Source organism: Mesoplodon densirostris, chromosome 5 (assembly GCF_025265405.1).
Source record: "Mesoplodon densirostris isolate mMesDen1 chromosome 5, mMesDen1 primary haplotype, whole genome shotgun sequence".
In the NCBI taxonomy this organism is placed as follows: domain Eukaryota; kingdom Metazoa; phylum Chordata; class Mammalia; order Artiodactyla; family Ziphiidae; genus Mesoplodon; species Mesoplodon densirostris.
In genome coordinates this window covers 131973984-131995148 of record NC_082665.1, presented here as the reverse complement: position 1 = coordinate 131995148, position 21165 = coordinate 131973984, and the positions used below count along the sequence as shown (strand labels likewise).

Sequence of the window (21165 nt, the reverse complement as noted above, 5' to 3'; positions counted from 1 at the left end):
CTCTAAAGCTGTGAAGGGGTAAATGCAACTCATTGGTCATATTTCTCAAATTACTCTTACGTTTGAATAATGGGAAGACTAAAAGAAATCATAGAAATATTTGGTTAGAAGGGAGTATCAAATCCAAATTCTTTATATTTTACAGATGAAGAAACTAGAAACCCAGAGAAATTATACTTTGAAACAAATGATTTAACCAACAAAACCTGTAAAGTTGAGGCCAGGGAATTAAAAACAGCTGTGAAAAACATCATTCGCAGTTAGCTCCTGGAGACCATTGAAGAAACAAGAAATGTAACATGAACGGGTGAAGATGGGTGATAGCCTAATTAAAAAGAAAGAATTGTGCAGCATGATCAGTTTCTGAGAGAAATTTATGACCAAGGTAATGGCAAAACATTTCAGACTTTTACTGTTCTGTATCTTCAGGTGCCCACAATCAGGTGAAGCAATCATTCGGTTGTTGTCCCAGACCCTCCGGAAAGGGTCAGCTCAGATGCTGTGGAAACTACTTCAGCAGCAGTAAAATAAGAAAGCAGTGAATTTATGGATGATGTTTAGGGAGGCAGATTTTAAAATAACAGCCCATAAGTGGTGGTTGCCTGGACTTAACTTAGAATCACTGAGAATTTTTTGTTCTTAGAACTATATTAACAGTCAGTCTTTATTCATCATAGTATTCTCCATCAGATGACTCATCAGGAGGAATATTCTCATTTTACAGGTATGAAAACTAAAGAGCAAAATAGAAGCAGAGAATCAGTAGCAACATATCCTCCGTTAAGCTTTCGAAGCCTTGGTTCATTGTTTAACCAGAGGTCCCAAAATCCCCAGTGAGGGGAAAATTTTAAGGCCAATACTGGGAAGGAGCCAATACTTGTTAATAAAGGGGCTCAGGGTTGTTGTTCCCCTCTTATTTTTCTAGCAGGGAAAGAATATGTTGTAGGCAAGTTAGTCTAATCTCTAAGACTTGGTGTCTGATTCTCTTTTCTGTTAAGATAACAGTAATAATACTAGAGCAAAGAGACTAGGAAACTCCAAATGGAATCAGGAGACTCCACTGCTTACAAAACCTCCATTGGTTTTTCCTTGGACTTTTTAGGAGCAAAGATAAAAATCCGTAACCTGACCCCACATGCTCTGCTTGATCTAACCTGGCCCTGGTTGTCTTCTCTCACGTCCTCAGCTACACTGCCTGAGGGTTCAACCCGTGTTGTTGAATGTTAATTCATACTCCGTCCTCAGAGCTCAATGTAGTTTTTAAGAAAGCCTCTTCCATCCCCTACCTTGTTATTATACATTCCCCCACCCACCCACGGATCACGGTTATTTAAGCAACTAGTTACTGAATGTCTTTCACTTGCCTTTCTAGAGGTGTGCTTTGTGCCTCTGGTTTACTCTTATATCTGTAGCACCTGGTGGCCCATCTGGCGCATAGGAGGTGCTTAAATATTTGTGGAAGGAATGAGATAACAGCTGATTGAAATACGTGGTACAGAGTTAGCACTCAATCAATATTAACAGCTAGATTAATTCTGAATTTGTTTTACTCTCCCTCTGTTGTTTGATCTGCCTTGTTTTTGATTGCTCAGGGTTACAAGACCCTGCCCAGCTCTGGGGCCGATCAGTGTGCTGCTGTATGCAGTAGGAGCTTCATACATGTCTATGCTCACTGCTGCTAATGAGAGGTCTAGGACCCTGCCCTTGAACCTGCTGCCAGTATAAACTAGGTTAGCTTTCAGGGCGCTTCATCATAGTTGGGTATGTTAACTGTGGTGATACTACATTAGCTATATGTTCTAAAAATTCATCAAGTCTTCTGTTTAAATGTTTATTACAGATGACTTGTTCTGCTAAGGACACCTTTAGAAAGCTGAAAAATTCTACCTCCTGATTCTGTCAGAAGAAGCTGAGATAGCTTTAATATTTATTTACTGTCAATAGGTAGTGATAGTCACTGTTCAGACAGTCTCTTTTTAGAGTGGCTTCTCAAACAACCTCTGGATAGTCAAATTACAGTGGTTAAAATCATGAACTCTGGAGACAAGAATAGAACTGGGTTCCTATCTCCCCTTTACTATTTATAACAGTGGGACCTCGGGCAGATCAACCTTCCTAGCCTAGGTCTTCTCAACCATAAAAAAGTGGTTTGTGATAAATAATACCAAGATGTTCAGCGAATCCCTTTCACGTTGTTGAAAATAACAACATAAATATCCTTCTCTACCAGTGATTCTCATTGGTGGTGTGAGGGAAGGAGTTTTGTCTCTCAGGAGACAATGTATCTGGAGATGATTTTTGTTGGTCACGCTGGGGGTGGGTTGGTGGAGGAGAGGCGGTTTGCTACTGGCCTCCAGTAGGCGGAGGGCAGGAATGCTGGTAATATCCCACAATGCATAGGATAGGTCTTTATTATTTTATTATTATTATTGTGTGTGTGTGTGTGTGTGTGTGTGTGTGTGGTGAAGGAAAGTGCAGCATTTATTGTAAGGCCATACAAGTAGTCCAGGACAGCTAGTGGTCAAAAAGCCCAAACTCTCTGATGAGTTTCAGCAAAGCATTTTTAAAGGCCAGGTGAGGGAGTGGTAATTGCAGAATATGTTATCAGCCTGTGTGCAGTTCTCTGATTGGCTGATGCTGAGGTCTCAGGGCAGTGTCCCCGGGGATAACATTATCAATCCTCAGCCTCCCATAGGCCTGGGGGCTACGTGCTCCTGGTCATCAAGTATCAATAGTTACCTTCTTCCATTTGCTGGGGGATTTTCACATTTGAAACAATTCAGGAAAAGTGCATCAGATGCGGTTATCCGGATACTTCAGAGAGGGGCTAAAGCAGAGGATACAGGGGAGGGGTCTGTCCCGGGAAGGCCCCAGCGGGTCCTGCTGGGTTACAGAAGGACTGTTGAAATCCGTGTCCCCCTGCCCACTCCAAAGTGAGGACAGCGCTGGAAGGGAGCTCATTATTAAAACCAGCATCAGGCTCCGTTTCTAGGGTGGAGTTGAAGCCGCACAACTCAGATGGGACTGGGAGTTCAACCCATTGTCTTTTAAAATCACACACCTGGTCTCAGGACTTAATGAAGCTCAGGTTCTTTGTGTCTCGTCACAGAAATAATTCAGTGGGACTAAGTAATAGGTAAGAAGTGGATTGATTGATTTATTGATGGCTGCGTTGAGTCTTCGTTGCTGCACACGGGCTTTCTCTAGTTGTGGCGAGCGGGGGCTGCTCTTCGTTGTGGTGCGCAGGCTTCCCATTGCAGTGGCTTCTCTTGTTCCAGAGCATGGGCTCTAGGCATGCGGCCTTCAGTAGTTGTGGCATGCGGGCTTCAATAGCTGTGGCTCACGGGCTCTAGAGCACAGGCTTAGTAGCTGTGGCTCATGGGCTTAGTTGCTCCGTGGCATGTGGGATCTTCCCGACCCAGGGCTCGAACCCGTGTCCCTTGCATTGGCAGGCAGATTCTTAACCACTGCGCCACCAGGGAAGTCCCCAGAAGTGGATTTATTTAGAGCGATACACACTCCATAGACAGAATGTGGCCCAGCTCAGAGAGTGAGAGCAGCCCCAGGGCATGGGGGCATCTGGGAAAGTGAGAGGGGCCCAAGGAGATATACACTCCACAGATGGAGTGTGGGCCATCTTGGAAGGCGAGAGGCGAGATAGGTCTTTAAAGAATCCTCCAGTCCAAAAAGTCCAGAGTGCCTGCTTATGGTGAAATGGTTGAATAATCACTGCTGTCGTTCAAAGAACGAGAGAGGTCTATGCACAGACGTAGAAGGATTTCCAGGAGACACTGAGTAAAGCAGCTCACAGGGATATATTTATAATATCTCATTTATTACCACCTCTCTGCTGTGTGCATGTGTGTGTTTCCACATACATACGAAAGATCTGGAAGAACACATACCAACGTGTTAATCACTGATATCTATGGGGAAAAGGCATGCTAAGGAGTGTCTGCATTTCTTACTGGACATACTTTTTACTGGTTTTTACAACCCAGAAGCTATTACCTTTATAATTCTGAAAATTCCTAACTCATACTGTTCCTGTAAGAATTAAAGTAAAATGTTAGTACAGTGCCAATATATAGTAAGTGCCAATAAATAATAGTTATAATTATTGTTATTAGGACAATGTTATATTTCTTTATTGAAAATCGAGGGACTTTAGGAAGTGAAGGTATGCAAGTAAATATGGTAATTAAAAGATTTCATTAATGATTTGCGGAGTTTCAGATGTGGCAGCATTCTTTATTTAATCACATAAGTTTCCTTTTGTGCTTATTGAAAGAACTGTTCAATCTTACATCATTTTTGGGGGGGACGGCACACATAAAAAGGGAAACACATATGAAATAAATTGGTAAGGGTATTCCTACCACTTCACATTCAGGATACAAATCTTCTAAATCAGTGATCAACTCAGGCATCAGTGAGCCTGTCTTTCCACACACCCTCACCCTTATTTCTATCAAGTGTTGGTGATACAACATTTTTAAAGTAAATTGTTTTTTTTTTCCTCATGGCGCAGCTTGTGGGATCTTAGTTCCCTGACCAAGGCACCCTCACCCTTGGCAGTGAAAACGTGGAGTCCTAACCACTGGACTGTCAGGGAATTCCCCAAAGTAAACTGTTCTATTAATGTAATTTAAATTTTTTTTTATTTATTTAATTTATTTTTGGCTGCGTTGGGTCTTCACTGCTGCACACAGGCTTTCTCTAGTTGCGGCGAGTGGGGGCTACTCTTCATTGCGGTGCACAGGCCTCATTGCGGTGGCTTCTCTTGTGGAGCACGGGCTCTAGGCACGTGGGCTTCAGTAGTTGTGGCACGCGGGTTCAGTAGTTGTGGCTCGTGGGCTGTAGAGTGCAGGTTCAGTTGTTGTGGCGCACGGGCTTAGTTGCTCCGCAGCATGTGGGATCTTCCCGGACCAGGGCTCGAACCCGTGTCCCCTGCATTGGCAGGTGGATTCTTAACCACTGCGCCACCAGGGAAGCCTAAAGTAAACTTTTTAATTAAAGCATAACGTTCATTTAGAAAAGTAATTCGACATGTACAGCTGATGAAGTTTCAACATGAACAGAATCATATATTCACCATCTAGTTCAAAAAATAGAAATTACCAGCACCCAGAATCCTCCCACAGGTAACCACATTCTGACTTCTACCATCATAGATTAGTGTTGCCTCTTGCTAAATTTTATATAAACGGAGTCATACAGTATATATTCTTTGCTGCTTGACTTCTTTAGCTTAACATTACATTTGTGAAACTCATTCCTGGTAGGTGGAGCAGTGATCACTCACTGTCATTGCTGGACGGTTTTCCATGGCGTGCAAATGTTACATCCGTCCCACCACTGATTGACTTGGGGATTGCTTCTGATTTGGGGCTACTATGAATAGTGTTGCTATGTACATTTTTGTGTGTGTCTTTTGGTTCATATAAGTATGCATTTCTCTTTGTATATACCCAGGAGTAGAATTTTTGTCTGAGTGATGGAATTATGGGGTCATTTTATTGTTTGCTTTGTATTTACACTTTCTAAACTTGTAAAACAAACATGTTATAATAACAGAACTAATATAAAAAGTAGCTGCATTTCCCAAAGTCTTTTCATTGAAACAAAAATTCAACAATGTTAATAGATATTCCTGCAAGTAGTTTCAAGGCTAAGTAAGTTTAACTTATTCACGGCAGCTTGCTCTGAGACAAAAAATGTTAATGTTATCTGATGAATCTCTTATGCTTGGGTACTACACAATAGTGTGCATGGTTTCAGGGATTTATAATTTCCAAAATCTCTGTTTATGCCTCAAGGAGCTAGTATACTGAGAAACATTATTTGCAAAATGCTGGAATGGGAGATGAAAAAAATGTAATATATAAAAATAGGTTACAAAAAGGCAAATAATTCTTAACATAGGTGGAGTGTCCAGAAACAAGTCTTCCCTGTATGACTGCACACTCAGAATTTTTAATGCTGCTTTAAGTATCTTTTACTATGAATTTGAAGCTCTCCAAAATGTGAATCCAAGAGTCCAATCCCTTGGTACTTCTGCATTCTCCCTGCTACTTTCTTAGCTATTGGAGTGTCTTCTATGATCATAACACTGGAATTATATTATATGGTTTAAAATCATGCACATGGAGAGATGTCCCTGGACCCACAGGGTCTTGGACCTCAGGTAGTCTTTGATCCTTTGGACTGACTCCAAAAAGCAACTTATTTTGTAACAAGGCAGGATAAAGCAGATTCAGGCTAGTGTCCAAGAGAAGTGTTAGTCAGTCCTACAAATTGTGGATGTTTGTCACCGTAGTTCAATGATAAAATGTAACAACCGAAGGGTTTTACCAAGGGCCAGATTTATTCACTAGTATTGCCAGCTTCCTAGCACATTGCGGAAGATGCTCCCCTGCCAAGTATGGCAGCCAACCTGGCACTCTGACAGAAGGGTGTGGTTTGGACAAAGAGAGGCTTGGGCTTGAATTTCAGTTCCACCACTTGTTCAGCTCTGTGGCTTTCTATGACAATTAATTTCCTTGGCTGTGAAATAGGAATGATAATACTTCCCTCTTAGGGTTGTTGAAAGTTAATTAAGCTGATATGTGTGCAAGTGCCTGCCCGGTACTGTACTAAACGGATAGCAGGGTTCTCGATAAATGGGGTTATTCCTTCTTCATAAAGTGAAGCATAAGCATTGGCTGGGCTACAGCTCATCGACTTCCATAGACAGAACGTGTTCACTTTCTCTGCTCAGTTTCACTCAGTTGGATGCCTTTGTTATCCCTCTTCTGGTCCCACCCCCAGTTCTTTTCCCTGGAACCATAATCTCTCCTCTTTCCCTCCTCATATCATCCTGCGTTTCATTCCTAAAGAAGAACAATGCTTTAGCTAATTCTTCATAATCTGTTAACGGATAAAGTTTAAGGTACTTTACCCTCTTTGGTATTCAACCAAAAACACTTGAAAAAATAAGACTTGAGGATCCTGGTCAAGTTTCAGCACCATCACGGTGATGGGGTGAGATGTTTTTCTTCGAGGAACTTTTTGATATGCCTCAAATTCATTCTTTGAGAACATATTTACTGAATACCTACTATGTGCCAGGCTTTTTAGGACTGTGTAGCACTAGGTAGTGTACCATTTACTGAACAGACCGGTCTTGTTCTTTTACTTTTCCCAAACAATGTTTAAATCAGAAATACATTCCTTAAAGAGTCAGCATCTTAGGCCTGCTTCTGGATATTTCCACATTCAAACAGCACTCTCGAAGTAAAGAAGAAAGCTATTAGACAAAGATATCAGTTACATAAGATATCTGGGCTAATCTGTGCTTAGCTGTTTTTAAGTAGGGAACGGTTTGCTTTTTGTTAATTGGCACACTAAAAGATGGAATATTTTCGAAGTTCTGATTTTGAATTATCACCTTGGGTAACCTACAGATATCTTTTTTGAAACCCCCGTAACTTGAAGGCTTTCCATCTCAGATTTTTCTGGTGTAGGTATTTCTCGTACTTCCAGCCCCATACCATCTGAGTTCCAAGCTCTTCTGAAATGCAAACAGGGGAGTTAGGAAAGCCACTTCTATCTTATTTCTTTAGGTCTGAATCTTATAAACTCACTGAGTCACTCGATCCAATGACTCTAAAGAGACGTCTAATACAACGTAGCCATATGCGTGCTAGGATCACATCACATTCTGTGGGTGAAGGTCAGGAGAATGACGGCATCTAATGCTCCCCCAAGATGGGGTTTGCTTAGAACAAAATGCTTCTTTGAAAGCCCAGACCTAGTGGTACACCCTTTCAAAGCCCAAGTACAGCATTGTTAACTATATGCCAATCATATGCTAATTATGCTTTCCATATTACATAATTTAGTAGAGTAATTGAGAGGCCTGGTCTATATCACCTAAAATAAGGGAAAATGTCCCTTCTATCTGTACAAGTAATTAGGGACATCACCAAGGATCAGCATAGCTTGCTTCGCCAAAACCAATCAAAATAAACTCCTCCAAATCAAAAAGGCAAACAAGATGAACTTGCTATAATTTATTATAGGTAGAAATTGAAGACCTTTAGCCTTTATCTGTCTTCTCAGTGGTGATAATACTCAGCAATGTGGTGGTCATTAATGTCTTCTGCCATCAATAAACACCTGTTACTTTTGGTGCTTAGGTATATATATATATATATATATATATATATATATATTTTTTTTTTTTTTTTTTTTTTTTTTTTTTTTTGCGGTACGCGGGCCTCTCACTGTTGTGGCCTCTCCCGTTGCGGAGCACAGGCTCTGGACGTGCAGGCTCAGCGGCCATGGCTGATGGGCCCAGCCGCTCCGCAGCATGTGGGATCTTCCTGGACCAGGGCATGAACCCGTGTCCCTTGCATCCGCAGGCGGACTCTCAACCACTGCGCCACCAGGGAAGCCCCTAGGTATATATATATATTTTAAATTTATTTATTTATTTATGGCTGCGTTGGGTCTTCGTTGCTGCACGGGCTTTCTCTAGTTGCGGTGAGCGGGGGCTGCTCTTCGCCGTGGTGCGCGGGCTTCTCATTGCGGTGGCTTCTCTTGTTGCGGAGCACCGGCTCTAGGTGCGCACACAGGCTCAGTAGTTGTGGTACATGGGCCTAGTCGCTCCGCGGCATGTGGGATCTTCCCGGAGCAGGGCTCGAGCCCGTGTCCCCTGCATTGACAGGCGGATTCTCAACCACTGCGCCACCAGGGAAGCTGGCCCCTAGGTATATTTTTAAAAGTAAAAATATACTTAGAAAATATTTGGAGCAATTAGTCTCAAAAAGCAGAGTTAATAATCTTATTATGATATTTACTATAGAAATGCTGAAACCCAAAAGGCTACGTTGATGGTAGCTTTCTTCCTTAACTTGAGCATATACTTCTAAAGAAATATTGATATAACAAAGTAAATTACATTGAAAACATTTAATAGTCATTATCTGGAAAACCATTTTTTGAGTTTACTGAATTTTTCTTCTTATTCTTTGCCTAGCAACCTTGTATATATTTATGATCCATAAAAGCTAACACAATAAGAGGAAGGGAGAGGTAAAATTGCAGACACTGAATCTTGAATTCAAATATTAACTTCATTAAATGCTCACTGGGTTAAAGATTAGCACCTCTCCCCTCACCTCCCAGCTGAACCTCAGTGTTGGAACAAGACATGATTTAAGTGGAAACTCTATTGAAACTTTGCCAGGTATCTAGAAGTATAGTTTTGAGTTTCTATCTTCTTAGTTAAATCAATCATTTATTGATTAAAATACCTGCTGTGGGCTTCCCTTGTGGCGCAGTGGTTGAGAGTCTGCCTGCCAATGCAGGGGACACGGGTTCGTGCCCCTGTCCGGGAAGATCCCACATGCCGCGGAGCGGCTGGGCCCGTGAGCCATGGCCGCTGAGCCTGCGCGTCCAGAGCCTGTGCTCCGCAACGGGTAGAGGCCACAACAGTGAGAGGTCCGCGTACCACACACACAAATAAACAAACCCTCCTGTGTTTAAGCACAATGAAAGGTGTGACACATCAGGTAAACTGTTTATTAAATAGCAAAGGGATGCATATAAATGGCTTTTTTACTGAAAAGCTTAGCTCAAAACTATACTGCACAAGGTGTAAACTCAAGGCAGAGACTACATCCTCATAACCTTCTTGAATTCTTAGGTCCTGAGTACCTAACACATAGCAGGCATTTAATATTTTTTTTGATTGCTGTAATAGGGAGACATAAGATCTAAGAATAAAAATTCTAAAGTAGTTAGGATAAATTCCCATGGAAGCTACTCAGAAAGCTTGATTAAATAAAGGCCTTTATTTTGACAGTTAATGGAACTGACTTTGATTTCTACAATTTTTCATTTTGGCTGGTGCCGGCCATGGGGTGGAAATTAAGTCTTTAAATGTAATAAATGCATGAATAAAGTAATATTACAAACGAGACAAACCTTGACATAGAAGCTTTTTTAAAATTGAAGTATAGTTGATTTCCAATGTTGTGTTAATTACTGCTGTACAGTGAAGTGGTTGTTATATATACATGCTTTTTTTCATATTCTTTCCCATTATGATTTATCACAGGATACTGAATACAGTTCTCTGTGCTATACAGTAGGACCTTGTTGTCTATCCATTCTATATATACAAGCTTACATCTGCTAACCCCAACCTCCTAATCCATCCCTTCCCCAACCTCCTCCCCCTTGGCAACCATCAGTCTGTTCTCTATGTCCATGAGTCCGCTTCCGTTTTGTAGACAGGTTCATTTGTATCATATTTTAGCTTCCACATATAAGTGATATTATATGGTATTTGTCTTTCTGACTTACTTCACTTAGTATGATAATCTCTAATTGCATCCATGTTGCTGCAAATGTCATTATTCCATTCTTTTTTTAATAGCTGAGTAATATTCCATTGTATATATGTAGCACATCGTTTTTTTTTTAATTTATTCATTTTTGGCTGCGTTGGGCCTTTTGTTGCTGCACGTGGGCTTTCTCTAGTTGCTGCGAGTGTAGGCTACTCTTTGTTGTGGTGCGCGGGCTTCTCATTGCAGTGACTTCTCTTGTGGAGCACGGGCTCTAGGCACGTGGGCTTCAGCAGTTGTGGCACGTGGGCTCTAGAGCGCAGGCCCAGTAGTTGTGGCACGCAGGCTTAGTTGCTCCGCTGCATGTGGGATCTTCTTGGACCAGGGATCGAACCTGTGTCCCCTGCATTGGCAGGCGGATTCTCAACCACTGTGCCACCAGGGAAGTCCCTGTACCACATCTTTATCTATTCATCTGTTGATGGACATCTAGGTTGTTTCCATGTTTTGGCTCTTGTAAATGGTGCTGCTCTGAACACAGGGGTACATTTATCTTTTTGAATTATAGTTTTGTCTGGCTACATGCTCAGGAGTGGGATTGCTGGATCATATGGTAATTGTATTTTTAGTTTTCTGAGGAACCTCCATACTGTTTTCCATAGTGGCTGTACCAACTTACATTCCCACCAACAGTGTAGAACGGCTCCCTTTTTTCCACATCTTCTCCAGCATTTATCTGTACAGTTTTTAATGATGGCCATTCTAACCGGTGTGAGGTGGTACCTCATTGTAGTTCTGATTTGCATTTCTCTAATAATTAGCAGTGTTGAGCATCTTTTCATGTGCTTATTGGCCATTTGTATTTCTTCTTTGGAGAAGTGTCTATTTAGGTCTTCTGCCCATTTTTCGATTGGGTTGTTTATTTATTTTTGTCGTTGTTGAGTTATATGAGCTGTTTGTGTATTTTGGAAATTAAGCCCTTGTTGGTCACATCTTTTGCAAATATTTTCTTCCATTCTGTAGGTTGTCTTTTCATTTTTGTTTGTTTGTTTTTGCTGTGCAAAAGTTTGTAAGTTTGATTAGGCCTCATTTGTTTATTTTCATTGGTATTTCTATTGCCTTGGGAGACTGACCTAAGAAAACATTGGTACGATTTATGTCAGAGAATGTTTTGCCTATGATCTCTCATAGAAGCTTTTTAATATGGCAATTATTGCATTTACTCTGTAAATGGAAGTTATTTGACAAAACCCCAGAAGGGAAAGCTGCACTGAAGTTCAACACAATCACTTTTATCATAAATATATGCTGCAGGAGGTGAAACAGGTCAACGTGTCTTCAGGAGCTGAGATGCTTGTGATCTATGTACATTTTCCCCTTCATGGCGAACCTCTGCTTTAAACTGTTGATCTGCATTTATATTCAACAGCTCCTTTATTTGTGATTCTTTTAGGTAAGTCAGTATTTTCATAAGAATAAATCAAGTTACGTTTACTAGAGGGTCTTCATGCTTAGAAGGCTAAAGACCTCAGTGCCTCATGTACAAGGCAAGTGAAAAGATGAACGTGAATTTCCATTAGTTAACCCATCTGACTTTTGAATATATGGTTTTATTCATTTGAAAATTTGAGACTGAAGAGCTTTGAAAACTGAAGTTTAAAAAAAAGAGATGGCTATATATTTTATAGCTTGGCTTCTATTTAACACATATATCTTTATTTTTTAAAAAAACCCTCAGAGCCCTTAAAATTATTTACCCCTTTTCAAACTTGTAGAATATATGTGTACTTTGAAGATGTAAAGACACAGTAAGTACAAGAGCAAAAATCCTCAATTTAAGGAGGAGCAAACAGAGGTCCGTGAAGTTAAATAACAAGGCAGGAATACTTAGCTGATCAGGTTCAGAGCCCAGATTAGACCGTAGTCTGTCTGATTTACAAGCTGGCACCTCAAGTTCAAGGTAAAGAAAGGCTTCACTGTTCTGAACTAAAGTCCCAAATATGCCAAAATTATATGGCCGCTAGAGAGCTAATTAAGAAAAACTATGTCTAAATTATTTCCATGTTTCAGAGTTCTCCTCCTCTTTGGATTCAGAAGTCAGTTGAAAGCTGTGACCCGAGACATTTTTGTTTTCCCTTGAGAGGAAATGCACAGTTGGAAGTTCACAAAAACACCTTTCTAAGAGGCAGCAATAAGGTTTTCATCTTTTTAAAAAGCTCTCTTGTCCCAACGATTTGGTGGCACTTCATGCCCTCAAGTACGCATGTTGGTGATAGTTGACTCCCTTTTAGCCTGTCTCACAAGCCAGGCTATCAGTGACTTGAAATCAGGGGCCCCGGCTTTATTTTGAGCCCACGGCAGAGCCTGGTACAGGGTGGCGGAGTGTGGCATGGATTTCCATCCAAAAGCAGGACAAAGTCAAGCCATCTTCCTCTGCCAGACCGTGCTGCGGCTGTGTGGGTAATTTTCTTCCTTAGAAAGCTTTGATGTGAATGACATGATTCCTTGGTGCGTGCACTGGGACATTAAAGAATTAAACGTACTCTTAGAGACAGAAGGCACAGTTCTGGACAGAAGAGAATGAAACGTGACAGTGACATGTCCTCATTGTTCAGAAAAGAGAGGTCAACAAAGAGTAGACTCGGAACCCTCGGCCCACCGGGCATTCTTTCCCGGGAACGTTCTCTGTGCGTCCCGTATCATTTAAGTTCTTTAAAAGCAGTTTTCTTGAAACACACCGGGTCTCTTTCGCGGTGAGGGGAGGAGATGGAGGAGGGGAGGCCTGAGCAGAGGATTCTTCCACAGCAGCGTCCATTCGCGGCCTCGGGAGGCCGGGGTCACGGGGCCCTCCTTGCACCAGTGATCTGCAACGTCCCGCCTGCGGTTTACAACCGCTCTTTAAAAATACTTTCCCTTTGGGACGGCGGCTCCCGGCTGCTTCCTGCCCCCTCCCCGCCCCCTCCCACGGCCCCGGGCGAGGAAGGGCCTGGGCTTCGCCCTCATGGCTAGAGTAAACGGCACGCTCGGGGGATTAAAATCGACCGAAGGCCAAGTCGACCTTTTCCCTTTGCCGCCGTCAAACGACCCTTGACTGCAGCCCCTGCTCTGCCCTCAAACGGAGAACCCTGAGACACACACGCAAACAAAAAACCCCCAAGTCTTCCCTTCGGTTGCTACCCGCAATGACGTTTCCCGCTCGGGTCCCGCCCCTCCGGGGGCTTGGGAATTTGGGATTGGCCGAGAGCTTGGCCGACGGGGCGCCGATTGGGCGCCACGGCGTGAGTGACAGCGGGGCGGCTGCCGCTCCCGCCCGCCCTTCCCCCGGCCTCCCCAGCCCTCCCCGGGGTGCGAGTGTGTGCGGTGTTATGCCGGACAGGAGGGAGGCGACCGCGGCCGCGGCGGCTCCGCTTATTGTCCCTCTCGGCGAGTGCATGTGAGGAAGTCGAGCTGCGGCGCGGCCGACACAAGCGGCTTAGGCGCTGGCGGCGGAAGCTCCCCGAGGGCGGCTTCCGCGGAGCCTGAGGAAGGACAGGGAGCCGCTGCGTCCCCGCCGCGTCCGGACGCCCGCGCTCGGGGCCTCGGCCGGCCCGGCGGGGAGGAAGCAGCGCCGCCGCCCACCGCCGGCCTCCGCGCTTCCTGCTCCGGCGCCGCCTCCTCAGCGGCCGCGCAGGCCCGGGCGCTGCGGCCGCGCGCCTCGAGTTTGAGGGCGGCGGGCGGCGAGGCCTCCTCGGCGGGCTCGGCCGGGCGTCCGCCCCAGGGTCGGCGATGGGGCACGGGGGGCGGCGCCGCTAGGAGCGCGGCGGGCGCGCGGTCGGTGCGGAGCGGCGGGGCCGGGCGGCCCGCGGGAGGCGGAGCGGCGGCCTCGGGCCGCGAGCGGAGAAGCGCGCCATGGCCAAGGCGGGCGGCGGTGGCGGCGGCAGCGGCGCGGGAGCCGGCGGCCTCGGGGCGCTGACCTGGGTGGTGAGTGGGGGCGGCGGGGCGGGGGTCCGGGCCGGGGCATTGTTCCCGGGCGGCGGTGGGGGCTCCGCCCGGCGCATCCTGTTGGGGGGTGGGAGAGGACGGGGAAATCCGGGCCCCCAGAGGCGCGCCCCGTCGGGGCGCCTGCCGGCGGAACCCCGAGCCCGCCCCTTTTCTTTCTTCTCCGCCTCGGCGGGGGCTCGGGCTGCGGGCGCGCAACGTGCACTTGAAACTTTGGGGGACAGACTGTGAGCAGGATGGGGGGCTCCCCCGCTTCATCTTTGCTGTTGCGCAGGCTTTGCAGGGCGGTGGGGCAGGAGATGGTGGGGATGGCAGTGGTGCGTGTGTGTCCGTGTGGGTCAGCGGTTGCTCCAAACGTGTCTTAAGAGAAGCCGGGAGAGAGGTGCGGGCCCGTGTGCGTGTGCTGTAAGTGCCCCCATGTGTGACGCTCTCACGTCTCAGGGAAGAATGGATTTGGTGAGGGATGCGGCTGCGGCCGTGTGCACTTCAGTGCCGAGGGTCTCGTTTGGTTGGAAGCGCGCTCGGGATGGCTCTTTCACAGCAGTGAATACCCTGTAGCTCGTACGTCTGTCACGGGGATTATTAAAAGCGCTTACCTGCGTCAGCTTCGCAGGCGAAATGGGCGGGGGGCTGCGTGGACATTGTCGCCGAGGTGACCCAAGTGATTTGTCCTGGAGTCAGAGCATTTCGGCGCTCGGTTCCTGCTGCTGGCAAGTAGTAGAGGGAAGACCTAGAGAGATCCGATTCCCACGGCGGATCGATAATTCACCCGCATTTCACTGGCTCAGCAGAGAGTTCAGACCAGGGTCACTTCCTACACACACACACACACACACACACACGCGCGCGCGCTTGCGCGCTTAGGGGACTTTGGATGCACCCTCTCTTTTCCAAAACACCCAAGGAGACTTTCATATGGGCAGTTTTATTAAGTTCTTCATTTTCTCTTTGTTTGGGTGAGGTTTAGGTGAGTTGTACCGCTAACAGGAAAATATTTTAACCATTTATGTTTGCATGCCGAGATGCTTTGCAGACTAACTTGCCAGACTGTCATTGTTGGATCTGTCCGAATTTTGTGTATTACTTCAATAATGTAGGAAGTATGAACAGATTAGAGCCAGGAGAGAGATAAACGTCAGATAGTAAGTTAGCCGTCCATGTGAACATGGGGTGGGGCGGGTGGGGGGGAGAAGGGGGAGGTTTGCATAAATGCAAAAGAAGGCCTTTACCCTCCTTACTAAAATCAAACAACTTCGGAAAATGGGAGTTAGCCAGATGGTTCTCATTCACGGTTTGGAAGTGTTGAGGCCTCATTTGTGTTTCCTCTAAGGACCTCTGATTCTCCGTAACGGTAAACATTTTGCTCCAAGATTGAATTGGTTAGCTTTAACATTTCAAAGCAATATTTCTGTTTACTGTTCCTTAACTTTGTAGGTAATGAAATGACCACTTTTTCTTTCAATCTCAATAGGAAAATTTCCTTTCATTTACAGAAGAAATTTCGTGAAACTTAGAGGGTGTCATTCAATATCAGAAAAATTCATTTGTAACTAAAATTGACTTACTGATTAAGTATTTTCTCACTGTAAACCTATATGGGAAATATAGTAAAATAAGAAATAAAAATCACTTAATCTTTTTTTTTTTTTTTTGCGGTACGCGGGCCTCTCACTGTTGTGGCCTCTCCCGTTGCGGAGTACAGGCTCCGGACATGCAGGCTCAGCGGCCATGGCTCACGGGCCCAGCCGCCCCGCGGCATGTGGGATCTTCCCGGACCGGGGCACAAACCCGTGTCCCCTGCATCGGCAGGCGGACTCTCAACCACTGCGCCACCAGGGAAGCCCACTTAATCTTTTATTTATAAATTATATCCTCTTGTTGAATTAGAAATTTATTAATAAGATAACCACTCCCTAAGTCCACTTTAAGATTTGATGCTTGCTTTAAATTTGTCAGGTTATATGAGCATCTTTATGTCCATATTTTACACCATTGACCATAGACCATAGTTTAATTTTATGGGGGGGCCAATATAGGGAGGTGGTTATGAGCATGGGCTTTGGTATCATATAGACGTAGATTCTGATCCTGCCTGACAGGTAATCACTGGGACTTTGCACAAAGGGACCTAATCTTTCTAAGCCTGTTTCTTCATCTGTAAGATAAGGTTGCATTGATAATTAAATGAGTAATATACATAGCACATTGCTGGGCTTAATAAATGTTTGTCTTTATCGGTGAAATTCAAGAAATACACACTGAGAAGAGTAAAGTTGCTTTTACATAAAATATCTTTGAGCCAGAGTGAAAGCAGATTATTCCTTTGCAAGAGTTCAGGAGTTTGTTTTGGAGGTCATCTATTTCTGAAGAGGGTTAATTTTGCCTGCTTTATTGAAACATGTTATATTGCTACTTGTTTGTGGGTAACAGGAAGAAGTAAAAATTGAATCAGTCCCTGCTATCTTTCTTCTTTTTAGGGGGTGGGGGTGGGTAATGCCATGTGTTGCTGGTAGTAACTTGTGTTGGGATGTGTGCTACAGGGTAGTGTTAACATTGTCACTGCACAGAAGTTTACATTTCTGAAACCACAAAGTGGTTTAAGATTATTAACTTCTCCTTATAATAGTGCATTGGGTTTGTGTTTGATTCGCAATATCTTAACAAGATACTTTAAAAAATTAAAAAGTGAGGGCTTCCCTGGTGGCGCAGTGGTTGGGGGTCCGCCTGCCGATGCAGGGGACACGGGTTGGTGCCCCGGTCCGGGAAGATCCCACATGCCGCGGAGCGGCTGGGCCCGTGAGCCATGGCCGCTGAGCCTGCGCGTCCGGAGCCTGTGCTCCGCAACGGGAGAGGCCACAACAGTGAGAGGCCCGCGTACCGCAAAAAAAAAAAAAAAAAAAAAAAGTGAAAAATATAAGTACTGTAGTAAAACTATTTTGAGTTAAAATTGACAACAGCTATGAAAGCTTCTCTGAAGCAAGCAGAATTTCTTGAATTAACTTTTAGTTTGTAAAGCTTTTTTAAAAAAATGTTTATTTATATATATTTATTATTTATTTATTTTGGCCGAGCCGGGTCTTCGTTGCGGCGCGTGGGATCTAGTTCCCTGACCAGTGATCTTTCCCAGCATCCCCCGCTGCACTGGGAACGCGGAGTCTTACCCACTGGACCACCGGGGAAGTCCCTGGTTTGTAAAGCTTTGATTTGTAGACCCTAATTATCTATTTCATTCAGTCAGTATTTTATCATGTTTAAGTGGTTGCAAAAAACAAATTTTGTTTTATTAGAATACAGTTAATCACTATGTGAATATTGACCTTTTCCTAGTACTACTCTAATTTAGTAGATTAAGGAAAAAAAAGAACTGTAATGGAAAATATTAAGTCTATAAAATTATGGTGGCCAGAATGGTATAAGGACACTCCTTCTATCATCAAGCTTCAGCAGTTACAGCTCACGGTCACCCACCTTTCCCCTCTCATTATCTTGAAGCAAAGCAAATCCAGTTTATCTGTAGATATTTCAGTATTCACCTCTAAAATGTAAGTTTCTTAAATATAAAACTACTATTGACATTGGAGTTTTTTAAAAGTAAAATTCAATGAAATATAAAACATACTTTGTTTTGACTGTGAATATTTCTAATTTAGGAAACGTGACTATATTTAAATATTATTTAAAGATTTGTATTAAAAACTTTGTTATAGTGGCTTATTGCAAGTCTAAACTGCTCAACCAGACTTTCAAGCCACTTCTTTTATAAACTATGTGCCAATTGAAATTTATTCCATATCGTCCTCATATTTAGATTTACCTGTTCACCTGTCCCCTGGGCATCATGTTTGTTTTTGTCACTTTGCATGCTTATCTTTCAACAGAAATGCCTCTTTCTCTTTACCAGTCTAAATCTTAATTACTCTTCAAGGCTAGCTCAGGGTCTCACCAAACGTTTATCCTCCAGTTTATACTCATCTTTTTCTGTCACCCTTATGGATCATAAAACATAAATATCTTTCCTTTTAATATAACTTTCATGTGTGATACTTTTGTTTTAACAATTAGATTATCAACTCCTGGAGTCAGAGACCATGTATCCTTTATAGTTTTTAACAAAGAGCTGGATACATAATCTAGCTTCAGTTATTGTTAACCAGTTAGATAATTGACATACTAACTTCCTCAAAATTCTTCTGTCATTCTTAGGACAAGTGGTTACATAACAATGTACTTTAGATACATTCTCAAGTAACTAATTGCAGTTACAATGAGAACAATTTTTAGAAACTGCTAACTTTTCTGAATAGAAGTGGGTGTGTCCATCAGTAGTTTCAGATATGTTTAATACTTGGGTGGTAGCAACAGTTGCATTTTACTAAGTACGTTAAAAAATAATAAACCTTTTGTGTTTTTAATAATCTTAATACAAATAGGACTCAGTTTTAAAGAAGAGGTGAGATCGGTTTAATTATTCCCATTTGCAGAGAAGGAAACAGGGGCTTACGGATTAGGTAACAAACTGTTAATCATGTGACTAAGGCAAAGGTGGGATTTAAACCAGGCCTATGTTCCTAACCATCGTTTACACATTCTCCTGGCTTAAAGACAGTAACAACCAAAACAATTTGTCTTTTATACCGTGATATCTTTCCACTAACCTTTCTTTTACTTTCACACAAAAAGCTACGGAGTACACTTCCCTTTAAGGGTGTATGTATTTTGAATAATGTTGTGTGATGCCTTTTAAGAGTATGGGCTACAAAATCACATCACCTGGTTTTGTAACTCAGCTTCTTCAATACTAGCTTTGTTAGCTTACATTCTTCAGACCTCAGTTTCCTTGCTGTAAAAAGAGAGTCATGGGGCTTCCCTGGTGGCGCAGTGGTTGGGAGTCCCCCTGCCGTTGCGGGGGACATGGGTTCGTGCCCCGGTCCGGGAAGATCCCACGTGCCGCGGAGCGGCTGGGCCCGTGAGCCATGGCCGCTGAGCCTGCGCGTCCGGAGCCTGTACTCCGCAACGGGAGAGGCCACAACAGTGAGAGGCCCGCGTACCGCAAAAAAAAAAAAAAAAAAAAAAAGAGAGTCATTAGTAATGGTGTCTACTTCATGGAGCTTTTATGAGGAATGAGAGTACTCATATAATTCCCACAGTGCTTTGCACATGGTATGGTAATCTCTTAGATGAGTGTACACACACACACTTGTCTTACCCATCTTCGTTTTTAAAAAATCAAGGAATCAGTATTTTCACTTCTTTTTAAAATTTTATTTATTTAATTAATTTATTTATGGCTGTGTTCGGTCTTTGTTTCTGCGCGAGGGCTTTCTGTAGTTGCGGCGAGCGGGGGCCACTCTTCATCGCGGTGCGCGGGCCTCTCACTGTCACGGCCTCTCCCGTTGTGGAGCACAGGCTCCGGACGCTCAGGCTCAGCGGCCATGGCTCACGGGCCCAGTTGCTCCGCGGCATGTGGGATCCTCCCAGACCAGGGCTCGAACCCGTGTCCCCTGCATTGATTGGCAGGCAGACTCTCAACCACTGCGCCACCAGGGAAGCCCCGCTCACTTCTTTTGTCTGAGAAAATTTTCTTATATTGCAAAATGATCACCACAATAGGTCTAGTTAACATTCATCACCATACATAGTTTCAAATATTTTTTCCTTGTGACAAAAACTTTAAAAATCAACTCTTAACAACTTTCAGATAGACAACATGGTATTATTAACTATAGTCACCTTATTGTACGTTACATCCCCAGGACTTACTTATTTTATAACTGGAAGTTTGTACCTTTGACCACCTTCACCTATCTCCCCGCTCCCCCCAACTTTGGCAACCACTGATTTGTTCTCTGTATCTATGAGTTTGGTTTTTTTGTTTTGTTTTGTTTTAGATTCCACATATAAGTAAGATCATACAGTATTTTTGTCTTTCTCTCTCTGACTTATTTCACTAAAATTATGCCCTTTAGATCTACCCATGTTGTCCCAAATGTCAAGATTTCATTCTTTTTTTATGGGTGAATAATATTCCATTGTATATAAACACCATATTTTCTTTATCCGTTCATCCATTGATGGACATTTATGTTACTTCCTTGTCTCAGCTGTTGTAAACAATGCTGCAGTGAACATGGGGATACACATATCTTTTCAAATTACTGTTTTCATTTTCTTCGTATAAATACCCAGGAATGGAGTTGCTGGATCACATGGTAGTTCTATTTTAAATTTTTTGTGGGACTTTCATACTATTTTAAATAGTGACTGCAGCAATTTATTTATTTATTTTAAGGAAAAAATTTTTAACCAGCTTTATTGAGATACAATTTATATACCATAAAATTCTCCTGTTTATAACATACATACAAGTCAGTAGTTTCTTTTTTTTTGATTTTTAAATTAAATTTTATTTTTTTATACAGCAGGTTCTTATTAGTCATCAGTTTTATACACATCAGTGTATACATGTCAATCCCAATCGCTCAGTTCATCACACCCCCACCTCCCCGTGGCTTTCCCCTCTCGTGTCCATATGTTTGTTCTCTACATCTGGATTGCACCAATTTACAGTCCCACCAATGTATACAAGGGTTCCTTTTCTCCACATTCTGCCAATACTTGTTATTTCGATAATGACCATTCTGACAGGTGTGAGGTGATATCTCATTTTGGTTTTGATTTGCATTTCCCTGAGATTAGTGATGGTGAGCACCTTTTCATATAGCTGTTGGCCATCTGTATGTCTTCTTTGGAAAAATGTCAATTTACATCCTCTGCCCATTTTTTAAATGAATTGGTGTTTTTTGGTGTGTGTGTGTGTGTGTGTGTGTGTTTTGCTATTGACTTGTATGAGTTC

The 21165-nt window shown here is 43.4% G+C and overlaps 1 protein-coding gene across 3 annotated transcripts in view; it reads left to right on the top strand.

Annotated features, from left to right (window-relative positions):
- The first annotated feature begins 14175 nt into the window (after positions 1–14175).
- TOP2B (DNA topoisomerase II beta) overlaps positions 14176–21165 on the top strand; it is a 65720-nt gene continuing 58730 nt past the window's right edge. For 2 of the 3 annotated variants that reach the window (XM_060099505.1, XM_060099504.1), the window contains exon 1: positions 14177–14294. In XM_060099505.1, the coding sequence (XP_059955488.1) occupies positions 14223–14294 (72 nt within the window). In that variant the 5' untranslated portion in view covers positions 14177–14222. Of the gene's footprint in view, positions 14295–21165 lie in introns of all 3 variants that reach the window. The other variant, XM_060099506.1, reaches the window with a different exon arrangement.